This window comes from Charadrius vociferus, unplaced genomic scaffold, assembly GCF_000708025.1.
Source record: "Charadrius vociferus isolate BGI_N301 unplaced genomic scaffold, ASM70802v2 scaffold200, whole genome shotgun sequence".
NCBI lineage: Eukaryota > Metazoa > Chordata > Aves > Charadriiformes > Charadriidae > Charadrius > Charadrius vociferus.
In genome coordinates, this window is record NW_009646515.1 from 1,626,682 (window position 1) to 1,642,357 (window position 15,676).

Genomic DNA, 15,676 nt, shown 5'->3' on the forward strand with positions numbered 1-15,676 from the left:
GGCCCGGCCCGGCCCGGCCCGGAGAGCCTCCGCGGTTCTGTGCGCAGTCAGCTCTTGGCCCTGTTTGGTTTTAGTACGTGTAAAATATTGTGAGTCATTTCTGAAACCCTTTTCTGCGCCTCTTGCTTTGATTTTTTAATTTATGTGTATTTTGACTGTCAGCGCAGGTCAGATGCTAAACAGGGGGTAAACATACTCTTCTCGTTCCATTCTAAATTCAGCCGTCTGACCTTTTTTTGAGCTGCTTCACCTTTCTTTGCTCAAACAGCAGTCCCTTCTCATCTCTTCCTGGGTTTTCTTTCAAACGTTGTTATTTTTCTGGCATTCGTGTTTCATTTGTTGTGTTCTATCTCTTGTGTGAAAAATCTTCAAAACCTACTTTAACCTCTTCATTCTCCTTATTCCCTTATAATGACTGTGGCCATGAGGAAAAATTAACCCTGCTGAAAAAAATTGTTTGCAAGATCAAGTCAGCGTGAAGGGGTACTTCTTGGTAATTGGAAGTCAGCTGCCTTTTTGCCAATGAGAGCAAATCTGTTGCTGTACCTCTGTTCTGAAGTAGCTCACTTACCTAAGCATTCACTTCTTGTGGAAGAAGCAGGTGGGTGACTGGATTCATGAGAATGACACGAGAGAGCACATTTACCAAAAGATCTTCCAATATGTTTTGGGACTATATATCTAAGAGCATTTCCTAATTTAGAAGTGAAATTTCTATATTAAAATTTTCAAATACGGGTGCCTAAAATTAGTCCCTTACAGCTAATACTTGGCCTGCTCCTGACATATTGCATTTACCTGGAATTCCAAACAAGATCTGGTTTGGATATCTTAATACAGATTTTTGGATGCTAGTGATTACCAGATATGTAAATATTTGTCTTTAATTGTTCTTATGCGTTTATAGTGAAGGTATAAATTACCAAATAAATAGAAGCAGTCTTAATCCGTAAAGGAGTATTTTATACCCACTTTGTTACTTACTCGTATCATTTTTTCTTTTTTTTCTTTTTTTTTCCCTTCCAAATGCTGCTAACCTAGGGAGCTGTTAGTGAGGTAAGGCCTGAATCAGTTTTGTCAAGGTTTGTTTTTGACATGTGTACTGGCCATGTATTAGAACTTTGCTTTTATGTTGTATTCAGGGCAGGGGGATTGGACCGGATGGCCTACAGAGGTCCGTTCCAGCCTCAGCCATTTTGTGAATCCCAAACTCTTGATTTACTTCCAGCTCTAGAAGTAGAACAGCTTTTCATAACCAGTAATACTGATGCATTGCAGTAAACAGTGTAGAAACTTGGTTTAAATTAAAACTTCTAAATATTTCATCCGATAATGGGGCGGAGGGAGGGAGGGGATTGTGGTTGCTAAATCAAATATGCAACAGAGTAGGTAATGGATTGAGAAACTTCTGACTTTTTTCCAAGCTTTATGCCTATCAATCAGATCTTTTTTTTGGAGACTGTGACCTGGGCATTCTCAAAATTTTGAAATAACGAACTTTCAGCTAAATGTCTGTGAATTCCATGGTTGAATGAGCTACTGAAGTTTTTGTGTAACTTAATCAGCATTACAGTTTTGCTGCTAAGATCTAGTACATTCCTTATGCTATGGCCACAGCACATGCATGGACATATGACCATCCTATCTGATGCTGCAGTGAAACTTACTTAAATTATCTAAAAATACTAGATGTTTGTTAGTCAATAGCCTGTGTTCTTCTTTAAGACAGAACAGAAATGTATTTTTAAACATCCTTCTTATCTCTCCCCTACCATGCCACCCTTTCTGTTGGTCTGCATTTCATGTATCCTCAGGTATGTCACCTTTTATGTTTCCATACCATTTTAAAGTAGTGGCTGTGCTGTTACCAACTGAAATGATACTCTCTCTTTTCATTGTTGTTGCTTTGCATCCCCCCAACTTCTCTTCCTATTGAAAAGAAAGAGTGAGAGTAGTTCATATTCCAGAACAGTTTTTTTGGTTTGGTTTGGGTTTTTTTTTTTTCAAATACGTTTTTTGGTCTATCAAGGCAAAATTCCAGTCAGTGCAGAGAGCCATCAAAATCTAAATGACTGTCTCTATTCATACAGGCAATCTGGCATGTGAAGGGCAAAATAATTATTTTTGTGGTTTTGGTGTTCTTTGCAGTCATTTGAAACTTTTTAGATAATCAACAATATTACAAATTTAAAATTCTGTTCTCTTTTTCTAATCTTAATTGTAAATACTGGGTTTTAAAGGACTTCTAGCATATATGTACAAAATAAAAGTTCTCTAGTATCATAGGGATATAGAATCAGTCATAGAATAGTTTGGGTTGGAAGGGACCTTTAAAGGTCATCTAAATCCACCCCCCCTGCGATGAGCAGGGACATCTTCAACTAGATCAGGCTGCTCAGAGCCCCATCCAGCCTGACCTGGAATGTTTCCAGGGATGGGGCATCTACCACTTCTCTGGGCAACCTGTGCCAGTGTTTCACCACCCTCAGCGTAAAAAATGTCTTCCTTGTATCTAGTCTAAGTCTTCCCCCTTTTAGTTTAAAATTGTTACCCCTTGTCCTGTTGCAGCAGGCTAAAAGTCTGTCTCCATCTTTCTTACAAGCCTCCTTCAGGTACCGGAAGGCCACTGTAAGGTCTCCCCAGACCCTTCTTTTCTCCAGGCTGAACAGCCCCAACTCTCTCAGCCTGTCCTTATAGGATAGGTGCTCCAGACCTCTCCGTATCTTCGTGGCCCTCCTCTGGACCTGCTCCAACAGGTCCATGTCCTTCTTATATTGGGGGCTTCAGAGTTGTACTCCAGGTGGGGTCTCATGAGAGAGGAGCAGAGGGGCAGAATCACCTCCCTCGACCTGCTGGCCACACTTCTTTTCATGCAGCCCAGGATACCATTGGATCCGTTCAGCCCCCAGCCTGTATTGATACTGGGGGTTGCGCTGACCCAGGTGCAGGACCCCACACTTGGCCTTGTAGAACCTCATGAAGTTCACATAGGCCTGCTTCTCAAACTTGTCCAGGTCCCTCTGGATGGCATCCCATTCCTCAAGCGTGTCAGCCACACCACTCAGCTTGGTGTCGCCCACAAACTTGCTGAGGGTGGACTCAATCTCACTGACTATGTCATTGATATTAATCAGTACTGGTCCAAATACAGACCTCGGAGGGACACCACTTGTCACTGATCTCTGTCTGGACATTTAGCCATTGACCACTACCCTCTGGATGCAACCATCCAACCAATTCCTCATCCACTGAACAGTCCACCCATCAAATCCGTAACTCTCTAGTTTAGAGAGGATGTTGTGGGGGACTGTGTCAAAGGCCATACAGAAGTGCAGATAGACAACATCCGTAGCTCTTCCCCTGTCCACTTATTTAGTCACTCCATCATAGAAGGCCACTAGGTTGGTCAGGCAGGACTTGCCCTTGGTGAAGCTGTGCCACTGGTGAGTTTAATTCACTGATTATTTAAATTTGGGAGTACTGTTAGAAATTATTTGAGAATTCACTTACTTTTGCTTGAGAATTATATTTAAATATTGCTTATCTTTTTTTTTTTTTTTTTTTTTTTTTTTTTTTAAGGCATCCCGGGTGATGGTAGCATCACGTAACTATGCAGACTTTGCAAGTGAAGCTACATTTGAAATTAAGGTAAAGAAGCTTAACACTTAATACTGGCATTCTGTGTAAGCGCTTGTTGTAGATTGTGACCTGATGGACTTGCTGCCTTATCTTTTCAATTATAAACATACTGTTTGAATTCCAGAACCAAACTCCTCACTATCTGGCCTGATTTCTAAATGCAGCTGGAAGTACTGTCCTTGGCAGTATGTAGTAACGTTACTTGTTTCTTAAGAATGTGAAGTTGTCATTTTTTACAGCTGTGATACTGCAATGCAACTGTGAGAATGGAATCATAAAGGATCTAAAGAACCTTTTCTGTTCTGAGGGAAGAATATTAATGTTGCCTTAATGTTTTTAGAAAAAAATAGCTGATGTTTGCTTCCTACCCTTCTTTCTGTCTCCCTTTTGTTTATGGAGTCATGGGTGCTGTATCCCAGATGTGCAGCTGATTGAGGTCCGTATGGATTTTGGAGGAAAAAAATATGGCATCCTTTTAGTACTTGACTTGGTGCTGCTCATAAAATGTGTTATATTCTGTCAGCTTTTCACTGTCTTAGGAAAAAGCGATGCTTCCAGTGATGGTAGCTTTTGTGCTGGCTTTACATTCAAGAATTGATATAAGAAAATCTAAAAGAAATTATTTGGTTTTCCTTCTACCTGCTCCCTGTTTGTCCGTGCCTGTAAAGTATTAAAATTGTTTCACAGGTGGAAGGGAGGGAAAATATGTTTATATGAAAAGTCATTTCTGAGTAGATACCAGGTTTAATGCTTGGTCCTCTGTTGATTACAAGACTGCAAAGTTTCTATTGTTATGTGAACTCTGAAGCAGAGCTGTCCTAAGACTAGTGTGCCCATGTGTGATATCCAATTCATCTAGGTGTCAGTGGATTTGCTCTGGAGAGACTTTTGCTTTAATATAAACTGTCTTTAACCTGTATAGCAGTACTTTGGCCATGTAATCTGCACTGACAGAGTAATTTGTTTGGTCTGTTCCACTGAACTTGAATTATTTTATTTATTTTTAATTTTTTTTTTTTTTTAAATTGTATTTGTTTATTTTGTATGGGTGTCTAAAATCAGTCCTCCCTCAGTAGACCCCATGGTTTGGGGATGAAGTTGCACTGTACCCGGGGTGGTTTGACTGGCAGGGTGGCTGGTGCAGCAGTGGTTTATTGCTGCTTGTTAGAAGTGGAGGTAGGAGAGGTGAGGTCCAGTCTTAGTACCAGATCTTACAAACTGTTTCACAAAGGAAACCCTCCACCTTTCTTGTCTCTTCACTAAGCTTGTGTGGCTCTTACCAAGTATTCGGCCTGCAACAACTGTGGAAATGTGCTTTTCCCATATTTTGTGAGGACCGTAGTTCATCTACTGCTAGTAGGAACTACAGGGCTTCATTTAAGGAGTGGAAATCTGTTGTTATTAAAAGTAAAGCTTTTATTTCCCTGAATTTGGAAATAGTGCACAAACTTTACAGTTATTTTGACCTACAAATTTAGGTTTGGGTTTTGCTAGCTCTCTTTTTTTAAAAGATATTAAAATCGGAATTTGAAAATGGCACATCATTTTAAAAAAAAAAAAGAAGATATTCATAAGTAGGATGAATTACTTTCAAGAAATGACTACTTTTTCAACTTTGCAGAAATGTGACCTCCATCGGCTGGAAGAAGGCCCTAGTACCACAGCAGTGATGACTCGAGAAGAAGGGCTCCATTACTACAAGACAATGCAGACCATACGACGCATGGAGCTGAAGTCTGACCAGCTGTACAAGCAGAAGATTATCCGTGGTTTCTGCCACTTATATGATGGTCAGGTGAGAATTTTTTTTCCAAGAGGTTTTATATTGTCTTACCTTACTTAAGGTAGGGATTTGAATATAGTGGAGAGTAAATCTGGAACTGAGTATCTATGTACAGTGTCTGAAGTTGTAGCTGGGTCCGTGATTTAGTTCATTATTTCTTTAAAAACAATGTCTTGGCACACAAGGGTATCCCTGAGATCTTGGGACAGCAATAGGAAGAGAAAGAAGACAAGGTGCAGCTGAAGATCAGCTGAATGTGAGGGAGCAACTGCAGCATATTAAATTCAACACACTTGGAGCCCCACATCCTCCTCCTCAGGCTTCATTGATGGTTTTTATTCCAGCGTCTCATAGATCATGTGCCAACTAAAAAGCAACAGCCAGGAGAATGAACTTCCTGAATTTAGTGAAACTTTGCTGTCTGTCCGTTCCCCTCTGCCATTTTGGAATTGCAGTTGTTTAGATGCTTATTTGGGAGATGTGTGTAGCAAAAGTCTGCAGAACTCTCTGCAGCTTCTGGTTCCCCTGCTGTCTGCTTTTGTTAATCACAGTCAGGTTGGGATTTAGAGCCCCAGGCTGTTGTAGCTCCAGGGCAGCCACCCCCTGGGATTTGAGGCAGTCTCCTGTACCTGTGCTCCTCCTGTTTTCTGCTGATACTTGATGCATGGGGGATCATTGGTAGCCCTTGCGACACCGCTGATGGTGGAAGTTGTGTGCTTTTCTTCATTGCTAAGCTTATTTTTCCTTTGTAACAGGAGGCTTGCTGTGTAGGGCTTGAAGTTGCCATAAAGCCTACAGATCATGTGATAACAGCTTACAGAGCTCATGGCTTTACCTACGCACGAGGAGTGCCTGTTCGAGAAATTCTTGCTGAACTTACAGGTTTGTGCTAAGTAAAATGAGGATTTGCATGCTGCTGTACTTGCATCAGAATTTTTTATTCAAATTCAAAGTAATGTGGATGCACAAAATATACTGGGGCTTCAGAACCAGTTTAGTGACATAGCAAAATAAATCAATTTTGTGACGCAACCACTTTTTACTGCAAAACATAAGTCATAAGGAATATTTAAGTGCTGCTACTAAAGCATGAATTCAGAAAATTTTTCTTGATACCATATGCTGTATTTGTTGTGCTGCAGCAGCTTGTGTAAATGGAACTTGCTGGTGGTGGGCATTTGTTCTCAATAGGACAGAGCATTACACTCCCTAGGAGACAGCCGTGGATTTTCAGAATTACACTGCCGATGTCTTAGGCAGACTGGTAAACACTGCCTGGAATGGTAAACTGAATGGTTTGGGAAAATTTGGCTGTAACAAGAATATTAAGTGGTCATCTAGACAGATCTAAGATTTTGCATAAAGGAGAGATGGTTATTCACAATAGGGTCAAAGAAAAGTAGAAAGTATGTTAAAAAGTGACATTGGTCAGTCAGGAGTTTGTAGCTAAAATACAGGAAAGGATTGTACAAAAAGTGGAGGGAGATTACCGAAGTTTAGTTACACTTAATTAAGATTAAAATTAGACTTTTTTTTTTTCTTTGGCCTTAGCTTGCAGAATCCATAAAAGCTCACACAAAACCAATTCATAAGCATATGAAAGGTACAAGAAAGACCAATAATACAAATGATCCACTAATAAGTAAGAAAGAAGTACACATTCCAGGAGATCCAGCATTCACCTTCTAAAATAAACACCATGGCTATGGCAAAAAACCCAACCAAGCAAGCTGTGCTTATTAGAAATAAAATAGAAGCCTCTGTGGCTACTAAAAGGACAGATTAGAATAAGAAACGGAGTGGGCTGATGAGAAGTTTTGTATTCTTAGATGAGCTCATTTAAATAGGTTTTGTTGTAATGCTTCATGAACTACCAGTTATTTTCAAACTGCAGCTCGAATAATGCTGGGCCAGGTGACTTTTTGATGTTTATCCTGGGGCAGGGTGAGGAGTTGTTGGTTGGGTTGGGATTTGGTATTTTTAGTGTCCTATCTGTAATTTTTATTTCTGGTTATTGTCACAGGGAAGGCAAGAGTAGATTATTGTAACTAATGTGGAACAGTTTTCATATCTTTCTTGCAGAAGCCAAAAGTAATAAAGATTGTATATACTTCTTACAGATTACATATATGAGAAATACAGATCATGTTGGGTATTAAAAAAAAAAACAACCCGATACTTATCAGAAAGTGCTTTTGTATAGTAGGATACTGAAACTTCTTGATTGGTTTTAAAATTTCTTCTTAATCTCATTCTGCATTTCCTGAATCATGTTTTTGTTACCATTCTCTTTTTCCTCCTCTTCTCTTATTTGTTTTGTGATATATTTAACTGTAAACTCTTTGGGGAGAGGCCATTATGTCTTAACTCCATATAGATCTAATGACAACAACATGGTCTTGGTGTTTCTACCTTTAGGAATTGAATTAGATGTTTCCATTCATATAGTATTTTTCCTCTGAAAAAATAAATTGCTTGTTATTCATGTTTCAGGTCGAAAAGGAGGATGTGTGAAGGGAAAAGGAGGATCAATGCATATGTATACCAAAAACTTCTATGGTGGCAATGGTATTGTTGGTGCTCAGGTACGTACATGACTTCTTTAAAGCACAAGTTGAATTTGGCTCATGTCCTGTGTATTTCCTGTCAGTTTTCATGGTGTGAGCTTGTATGCAGATGCCGTTGCTCTGCGGCTATTAAATCTATTATGTCTTTATTCTGGTTTGCTCACAGTTTTGTGAACTGCAGCAGAAATTAATCTAATTGAGAATGTATTTTATATTTTGGCTGTAATACAGATTGCAACAAATGGAAGGGGGTTGGTAACAACTTGTTTGTTGAGCAGATCTCTAACAGTGTAAATGTCTCTTTACTGTTCACAAGCTGCCTGTCTCCAGCTCCTCTAAACATTGTTCTAAAATTTTGGTTTGTCCTGTGCTCCATGATAGGTTCCTCTTGGAGCTGGGATTGCGCTGGCTTGTAAATACTTCGGTAAAAATGAAGTCTGTCTGACGTTATATGGGGATGGTGCAGCCAATCAGGTAAATGAGCTTTGTCTGACGTGAGCTCTGCCTTTCCACAGGGTGGTGGGAGACCACCTTTCAGCCTGTCAGTGTAGTACCTGCGACCCAGGCAATGTCTGACTTGGAACTTATGCTGAGATTGTTGTGTTGGGCTTTCTGCTGCAAGGATGCTTTAGCAAAGGAGTCCACTGATAGTGAAAAAGCAATCCTGGAGAGAGAAAGCAGTGTACACCCTCTGTCCTACAGCCCACTGCAGTTTTTCTTTGGGCTTTTGTTGTGAAGTGCTGTTCACTGAGACCGACTTCACATGGGTGGCTGGGCATCTTGCAACTTTTTGACGCTGGCACGTCTTATTTGTGTTGTCCTAAGCATTTGAGTAGGGATATGTTTCAGGTACCGTATAGTCTTCAGAGGGGTGGTTCAGATGAACAGTTAAGAAGTTAATTGCTAGATGCTCTTTATATATCAGGAATGTAGCATGTGCTTGGATATTTTTTTTTTTTTTTTGTGTTTTGGATCTATCTATGTCCTTCCCCACCTGCATTTTGAACTGCCCTTGTTGCTGGAGTGGAGGGAAAGCTGTTCAGCTCCTTTCCTCCTGGAGCGCTCTAGATACTAAGGGAGTGAGTGGGGCTAATGGTTAATTGAACACTGCAGAAGTCATGGGAGGAGGGGTTTCCAGTTACTCTTGTTACCCTCTTTGCAGTTGTGCGTGGCTCGCCTAAGTGTGACACCCTGAAGTGTCTGTGCTGTAAGGAGAGCTCTGAACACGATAGCAGTGAAGCTGACAATGCTGCTGAATAGGAAGAAACATTTAACTTACATTTCTGAAGACAGAGGAGAGGAGAGAGCATCTTGCAGAGCCACTTAGTATTGACATTCCGCCGTTTTTTTCATGTTATCAGCAGAGACGTTAAGCCAGATAAGATAATGGTGGTTTAGTGTGTACTGCTGATACAATTTACCACTTTCAAAACACTGGTGGAGATCTTAGTTCTTGGTTTTCCCTGTCTTTGACTTAGAGTAGCAAGGCTGATGCAGTCACCGTGGTTGAACTCTTCTTTGATTTTGCTATAGCAGCATCCTGCCAGACTCATCAATTGTGAAGATTTTTGACTGTAGCTGAAATACTTCAGTTGAAGTTGAAAGTTTTGTACTACCCTACCACAGATACTGAAATAGGTTTAAAAATTAAGTTCTGTAAACTATTAGTTGAGATGAAGGTTACCTTATGTAGCATACCTTCTCTAATTCCTTCTGAGCTGCAGCAAGTCGCTGGTTTCAGATCATTTTCAGTATTAAAATTTCCCTGAGCAAGACCTCTGCAATGGAATGATTTTCAGTAGAGCCTAATGCTTGAAGGCTGAGCTCCCCACCCAGATGTAACTTGCTCTTTTTCTTTCAGGGCCAGATATTTGAAACGTACAATATGGCTGCCTTATGGAAGCTGCCTTGTGTTTTTATCTGTGAGAACAATCGGTATGGAATGGGAACCTCGGTTGAGAGAGCTGCAGCCAGTACTGACTACTACAAAAGAGGAGACTTCATTCCAGGGCTCAGGGTGAGGACAAACCCAGATTTTTTTGAGGATGGCAGGGGTGGAAGTAGGGGGGATATGCATCCACATACCTGCACAATACATACGTATATATGTATTTCTTTTATTTACAAATATATTTACAAATTTTTTTTTTAAAGTAGGAAAATTTTGAAACTGAATTCCTATTGCACTTGTGGAAGTATTGAAAATGGAAGTTTGGGGTTTGGCATTTTTTTGCCTCAACTTATAGTTTCTGTTTTATCAGGTGGATGGTATGGATGTTCTCTGCGTTCGAGAAGCAGCAAAGTTTGCAACCGAGTACTGTAGAGCTGGAAAAGTAAGTCTGTAATTGTCATTCCTTGTCCATAGGTGAAATTCTTAACCACATTATTGCTGCATAAAACGTTCTTCACGTAGCCCATTTTCTCCAGTCACTGTGGAGACTTTATTTGACCTGTTTCCTCTTTTCTCCACAGTATTGAACCTGTAACTAATTGAGTGGTTCTTTAATTCTGTCAGAATTTATTAACATGCAATTGCTATTAACCAATCATTTAAAAAAACCCAAACAAATACATACATCCTGATACTCTGTCATCCTTTTCCCCACTTCTACCCCATTTAAATTCTGTTGTGAAAGGTGTTCTGACTGTCAGGCAGTTGTGTCCTTTGGCAAGAGACTAATTAGGGGAAACATCAAGGAAAGTGGTAATCATTTACAACAAACGGACAGTGAAGTAAAAGTTTTGAGTCACCATTAGTGTCTGTAACCCAAGTATGATAGAATCCTAAAGATTTTTAATATTTGGTGAAATAACGTTTGCACTGGGAACATAGAACAGAAAAAGAAAAAAGTGCATACAGAAGAATAAGTTTCTGTGAGTTACAATCTTATAGTGAAACAACAGGCAATTTGAAATAGTCCGAGTAATGGTGGAGTGACGTTGGAAGGGAAGAAATTGTTTAATGCTGCTCAATAAGAACATGATAATAAATGCTGACAATATCAACATCGGCTTTCATTTGAAAAGAGTTAAGTTTTATTTTACTAGTTGTGATAATGTTATGTAAATTAAACTGAGAAAAAAGTATTGAATTAAAATCATTCATCACTGTTGCAATTCACCTATAGCAAATACTTGCTGCTACAACAACAAATTGGTCACTCAAGGTGGTAACGTTTTTTTCTTTTTAAGGGTCCTATTCTGATGGAGTTACAGACATACCGTTATCACGGCCACAGTATGAGTGACCCTGGAATAAGGTACTGAGACATTCTTTCTTGGCATTCACTGAAAACAAATAGGTATTGATGGTCAAAATTCTGAAACTCTTGGATTCAATGTTTAAATCCATTGTGAAGTGCATATAAAGGGTATGATGAAATTGCTATGAGCAATCTGATCACTCGTCTCATTGCTCAATTGATAATCTGTGGCCACGTAGCTTACTTGTTTTACTTGTAGTATCAAGAGATTTATTTTTAGAACAAGCACAAAGTCAGATGAACTCCTGTACTCTTTCTGTCGACGAATTCTGCTTTCAGTGTGTCTGTACGGTGTGTTCTAATTACGCTTTGACTGAAAAGTAGCATGCTTTTCCAGGGTTTTTAGCATATTAAAAATCCTGTAAGCTAAAATGACTGGACAGTCCAAATTATTCCCATCAAGTGGAACGCTTCTTAAAAATACAACTATACAGTTGCCAATAAGACTCAGGCGTTGTGCCAGCTGACAAATATGAATTGATCTACATGAAGTAGAGGTGTCGGAACTTGTAGTGAAGTCATTTAGCCCTGCATAGGGGAGATGGGAAGGAGGAAATACGGCCTCTTGCAGTAACTGTCTCAGGCTGGGATTGCTCCCCTTTCCCTGCCTCCGTTATACTCAACTCTGGAGCTGTCTCAGTTCTGTTGCTGCTTACGGATCTAAGAAGTGTTGTAGATGTAGCTGGGCCACCCTTTGCATGATGAATGCTGCTGTATTGTCATTGCATTCCTGACAATTCTTGGGTCACACCTTTTTCTAAAAGAAGCGAGCTGTGTCCGGAACCTCACCTCTGTTCAAGGATACTATTAAAGACATTCATGTCTTTGCTTGTCTTGCTCCTAGCTACCGAACTAGAGAAGAAATTCAAGAAGTGAGAAGCAAAAGTGATCCCATAACTTTGCTGAAGGACAGAATGGTCAACACAAACCTTGCTAGCATTGAAGAATTAAAGGTATGGCTTTTAGTTGCGCTTTAAGCAAGCTTTTGAGCATTCACACACTAGTGATCTCTGAAAAGCACATCATAGGGCATCTCTTTTCTTTGAAGTTCTTTAAAGTTTGTTTTAACATCACTTTTATTGGTGAATTTTTGTGGCAGACCAACTAATGAAGTTGCACTTTGCTGGAAAGCCGTTTTGCTTTTGGGCACTAAGTATAACTCAGCAGTGCAAAGCTGGGGGGCGGTGTTAGTGTTTCAAATACAGCTCTTGTCATATACTACCATGTAGAAATCAAAATTACCCAGGCTTTCTTGACTACCTAGGAAGGGGGTAAGTCTCTGAAAGGGAAATTATTGCTAGTGAAAAATCCTACTGAAGGAGCCAGGAACCCTCTGAGCAAATGTTGTAAATGCTTTCATCAACTCTGTTCTAAAAAAATTGACACTGACACTCTCAGAGGTTTGCAGAATCAGAACTGAAGATATAAAGGCTCAGTGGGGTCACGTTCCTCTGGCAATAAGTTACCTGTACTACCCAAAAGGGACAGATGCTGCAGTTCAGTAGGAAGTAAGTTTTCACAGGTTTTTAATCATAGAATTGTCTAGGTTGGAAGGGCCCTTTAAGATCATCAAGTCCAACCATTAACCTAACACTGCCAAAACCACCACTAAACCATGTCCCTAAGCACCACGTCTACCCATCTTTTAAATACGTCCAGGGATGGTGACTCCACCATTTCCCTGGGTAGCCTGTTCCAGTGCTTCATAACCCTTTCTATGAAGAAATTTCTTCTGATATCCAATCTAAACCTCCGTTGGCATAACTTGAGGTCATTTCTTCTTGTCCTGTCGGTTGTTACTTGTGAGAAGAGGTCGACCCTCACCTCTCCACAACCTCCTTTCAGGTAGTTGTAGAGAGCGATAAGGTCTCCCCTCAACCTCCTTTTCTCCAGGCTAAACAACCCCAGTTCCCTTGGCCGCTCCTCGTAAGACTTGTTCTCCAGACCCCTCACTGGCTTTGTTGCTCTTTTCTAGACATGGTCTAGCACCTCAATGGCCTTCTTGTAGTGAGAGGCCCAAAACTGAACAATTTGAGGTGTAGCCTCCCCAGTGCTGAATACAGGGGGACAATTGCTTCCCTAGTCTTACTGGCCACACTATTCCTGATACAGGCCCCGATGCTATTGGTCTTCTTGGCCACCTGGGCACACTGCTGGCTCATATTCAGCTGGCTGTCCACCAACACCCCCGGGTCCTTCTCCACCAAGCAGCTTTCCAGCCACTCTTCCCCAAGCCTGTAGCACTGCATGGGGTTGTTGTGACCCAGGTGCAGGACCCGGCACTTGGCCATGTTAAACCTTATACCATTGGCCTTGCCCCATCAGTTCAGCCTGTCCAGATCCCTCTGTAGACCCTTCCTACCCTCAAGCAGATCAACAGTCCCACCCAACTTGGTGTTGTCCGCAAACTTACTGAGGTGCACTCGATCCCCTCGTCCAGGTTATTGGTAAAGATATTAAAGAGACCTGGCCCCAGTACTGAGCCCTGGGGAACACCACTTGTGACTGGCCACCAACTGGATTTAACTCCATTCACCACCACTCTTTGGGCCCGGCCATCCAGCCGGCTTTTTACCCAGTGAAGTACACCCATCCAAGGCGTGAGTGGCCAATTTCTCCCGGAGAATGCTGTAGGAAACAGTATCAAATGTATGTTTGTAGACAATGTTAACACTAATTCTGACCAATACTTTATTACTGTGTTTGAGTTCAAAATTGTGTTGCTTTTTCTGAGCTCTCTTATAATAATTATCTGGTTTTGGTTTAGGAAATTGATGTGGCAGTAAGGAAGGAGATCGAGGAAGCCGCTCAGTTTGCTACCACTGACCCAGAGCCACCATTGGAAGAACTAGGTAACCACATCTACTTCAATGAGCCACCTTTTGAAGTGCGTGGCCCAAACCAGTGGATAAAGTACAAGTCCGTCAGCTAAAGGCCTTTTTTTGTTGGCATGACTTATTCGTAAGAATAAGTGAATGCATTTACAGGAACTGTCATGACTCAGAAACAAACCTTACGCTTATTTAAAAGCTCTTTCAAAGGAGGAATTGTGTAAAAAAAATAGGGAAATCTGTCTCAGTATAGGTTTTCTTAAACACACTGAATGTTGTTTCAGAAGGAGCTAAATTAAGAGAAAGCAGTGGTTTATTTAAATTGCTATATATTTGCTTTACTGACTTTTCTTTGGATTGCTGTATGTGTTATGTACAGTGTAAAAAAAAAATAAAAAAAATCATTAAACTTTAACAACATTTATCTGGTGATCTGTTTGCTTGCTTTCTTGATGAAACACTTTAAACACCCCCCCCCCCCCCCCCCCAAAAAAAAAAAAAAGAAGAAAGCCATTTATGTGCTATGTTTTTGCTGCAGAAAAGTTACTAAATGAAAACATCACACCAGGCTTTTCTTAGTACTTCAGTGAGAGTAGCTTTTAATACAAAAAGCTATATACATTCATCTATGATGGGGTGACAGCATGTGCCCTCCCTGCTCCAACCATCAGCCAGCAGAACTGTAACACATTTTAAGTTCACAGTTGTCACAATGCTAAAGCCGATTCAGGCATGTGGTACCTGTTTTGCAGAAAAGATTTTTCTCAGCTGATGCTTCACGTTACATTGATGACAGGCATTTAACTTCTGCATTACTCTTTCATAAATAATTTTAGTGCATTGGCACCAACTTAAAAGCTGTTACTATTCACTGTGTATTACACTGATGGTCAAACAAGCTACATAATTGTGCAAAACCTGCAAAGCCACTATACATACATATGTACAGCTAATAATTTAAGTGTTAGGAATGTATCTTTCATTTGTTTATTATCATTACACGTTCTCCGTCTGAAGCATTAATCTTCTGCACTGAGGTCTTACCAGATGTTTGTCGGTGGTTTAAGATTGCATTCCAAATTCTGCAGAGAAGACCACCCCTGGTATGAAGCAGAATGGAGTACAGTTAGGGAAAACTCCCACATCTCCATTACTTTAAAGTGAGCAAGAAGGAAAATCTAGAAATCCCAAGGATATACCAGTTACAACAGTACCTAGAAAAGCCTACACTTCTTTAAGGTTATGGCTAAAACAACTTCTCCCAGGTCAGCCAGGGGTTAAGAGAATGGTGATGAGAAGACTTGAATCAATGGGTAGGAAAAATAAGTTCTTTATACCTATTTTCCATATGGTTATGTCATCCTGAATGGTACAGAAATAGTTCCCAACCTTGATAAATGCCAGAACTTAGATGGCTTGAAGCACCCTAGGGTGTGGTTGTTACGCTATGTCAGTTAAGACGTGAAAAACTTTAACGGAAAATCAGAGATGAAATTCACAGCAATTGCCATTGAACTATCACTGACCTATGTGAATAACTTAACTTCTAAAAAAGGTTGTGGGGTTTTTTTAACAAACTACTTTAATTAAGCA

General features: G+C 40.3%; 2 protein-coding genes across 2 annotated transcripts in view; one reads left to right on the forward strand and one right to left on the reverse strand.

Moving 5' to 3' along the window:
* Positions 1-14,507, forward strand: part of PDHA1 (pyruvate dehydrogenase (lipoamide) alpha 1) — a 67,947-nt gene extending 53,440 nt beyond the window's left edge. The window contains exons 4-14 of the mRNA XM_009884827.1: positions 1,042-1,056; positions 3,580-3,648; positions 5,261-5,434; positions 6,178-6,304; positions 7,916-8,007; positions 8,371-8,463; positions 9,851-10,006; positions 10,251-10,322; positions 11,182-11,249; positions 12,097-12,205; positions 14,020-14,507. Coding sequence (XP_009883129.1) covers positions 1,042-1,056; positions 3,580-3,648; positions 5,261-5,434; positions 6,178-6,304; positions 7,916-8,007; positions 8,371-8,463; positions 9,851-10,006; positions 10,251-10,322; positions 11,182-11,249; positions 12,097-12,205; positions 14,020-14,184 — 1,140 coding nt within the window. The 3' untranslated portion in view covers positions 14,185-14,507. The remainder of the gene's footprint in view (positions 1-1,041; positions 1,057-3,579; positions 3,649-5,260; positions 5,435-6,177; positions 6,305-7,915; positions 8,008-8,370; positions 8,464-9,850; positions 10,007-10,250; positions 10,323-11,181; positions 11,250-12,096; positions 12,206-14,019) is intronic.
* Positions 14,508-15,062: 555 nt separating this feature from the next.
* The window catches only part of MAP3K15 (mitogen-activated protein kinase kinase kinase 15), a 65,592-nt gene continuing 64,978 nt past the window's right edge, over positions 15,063-15,676 (reverse strand). The window contains exon 29 of the mRNA XM_009884838.1: positions 15,063-15,183. Coding sequence (XP_009883140.1) covers positions 15,063-15,183 — 121 coding nt within the window. The remainder of the gene's footprint in view (positions 15,184-15,676) is intronic.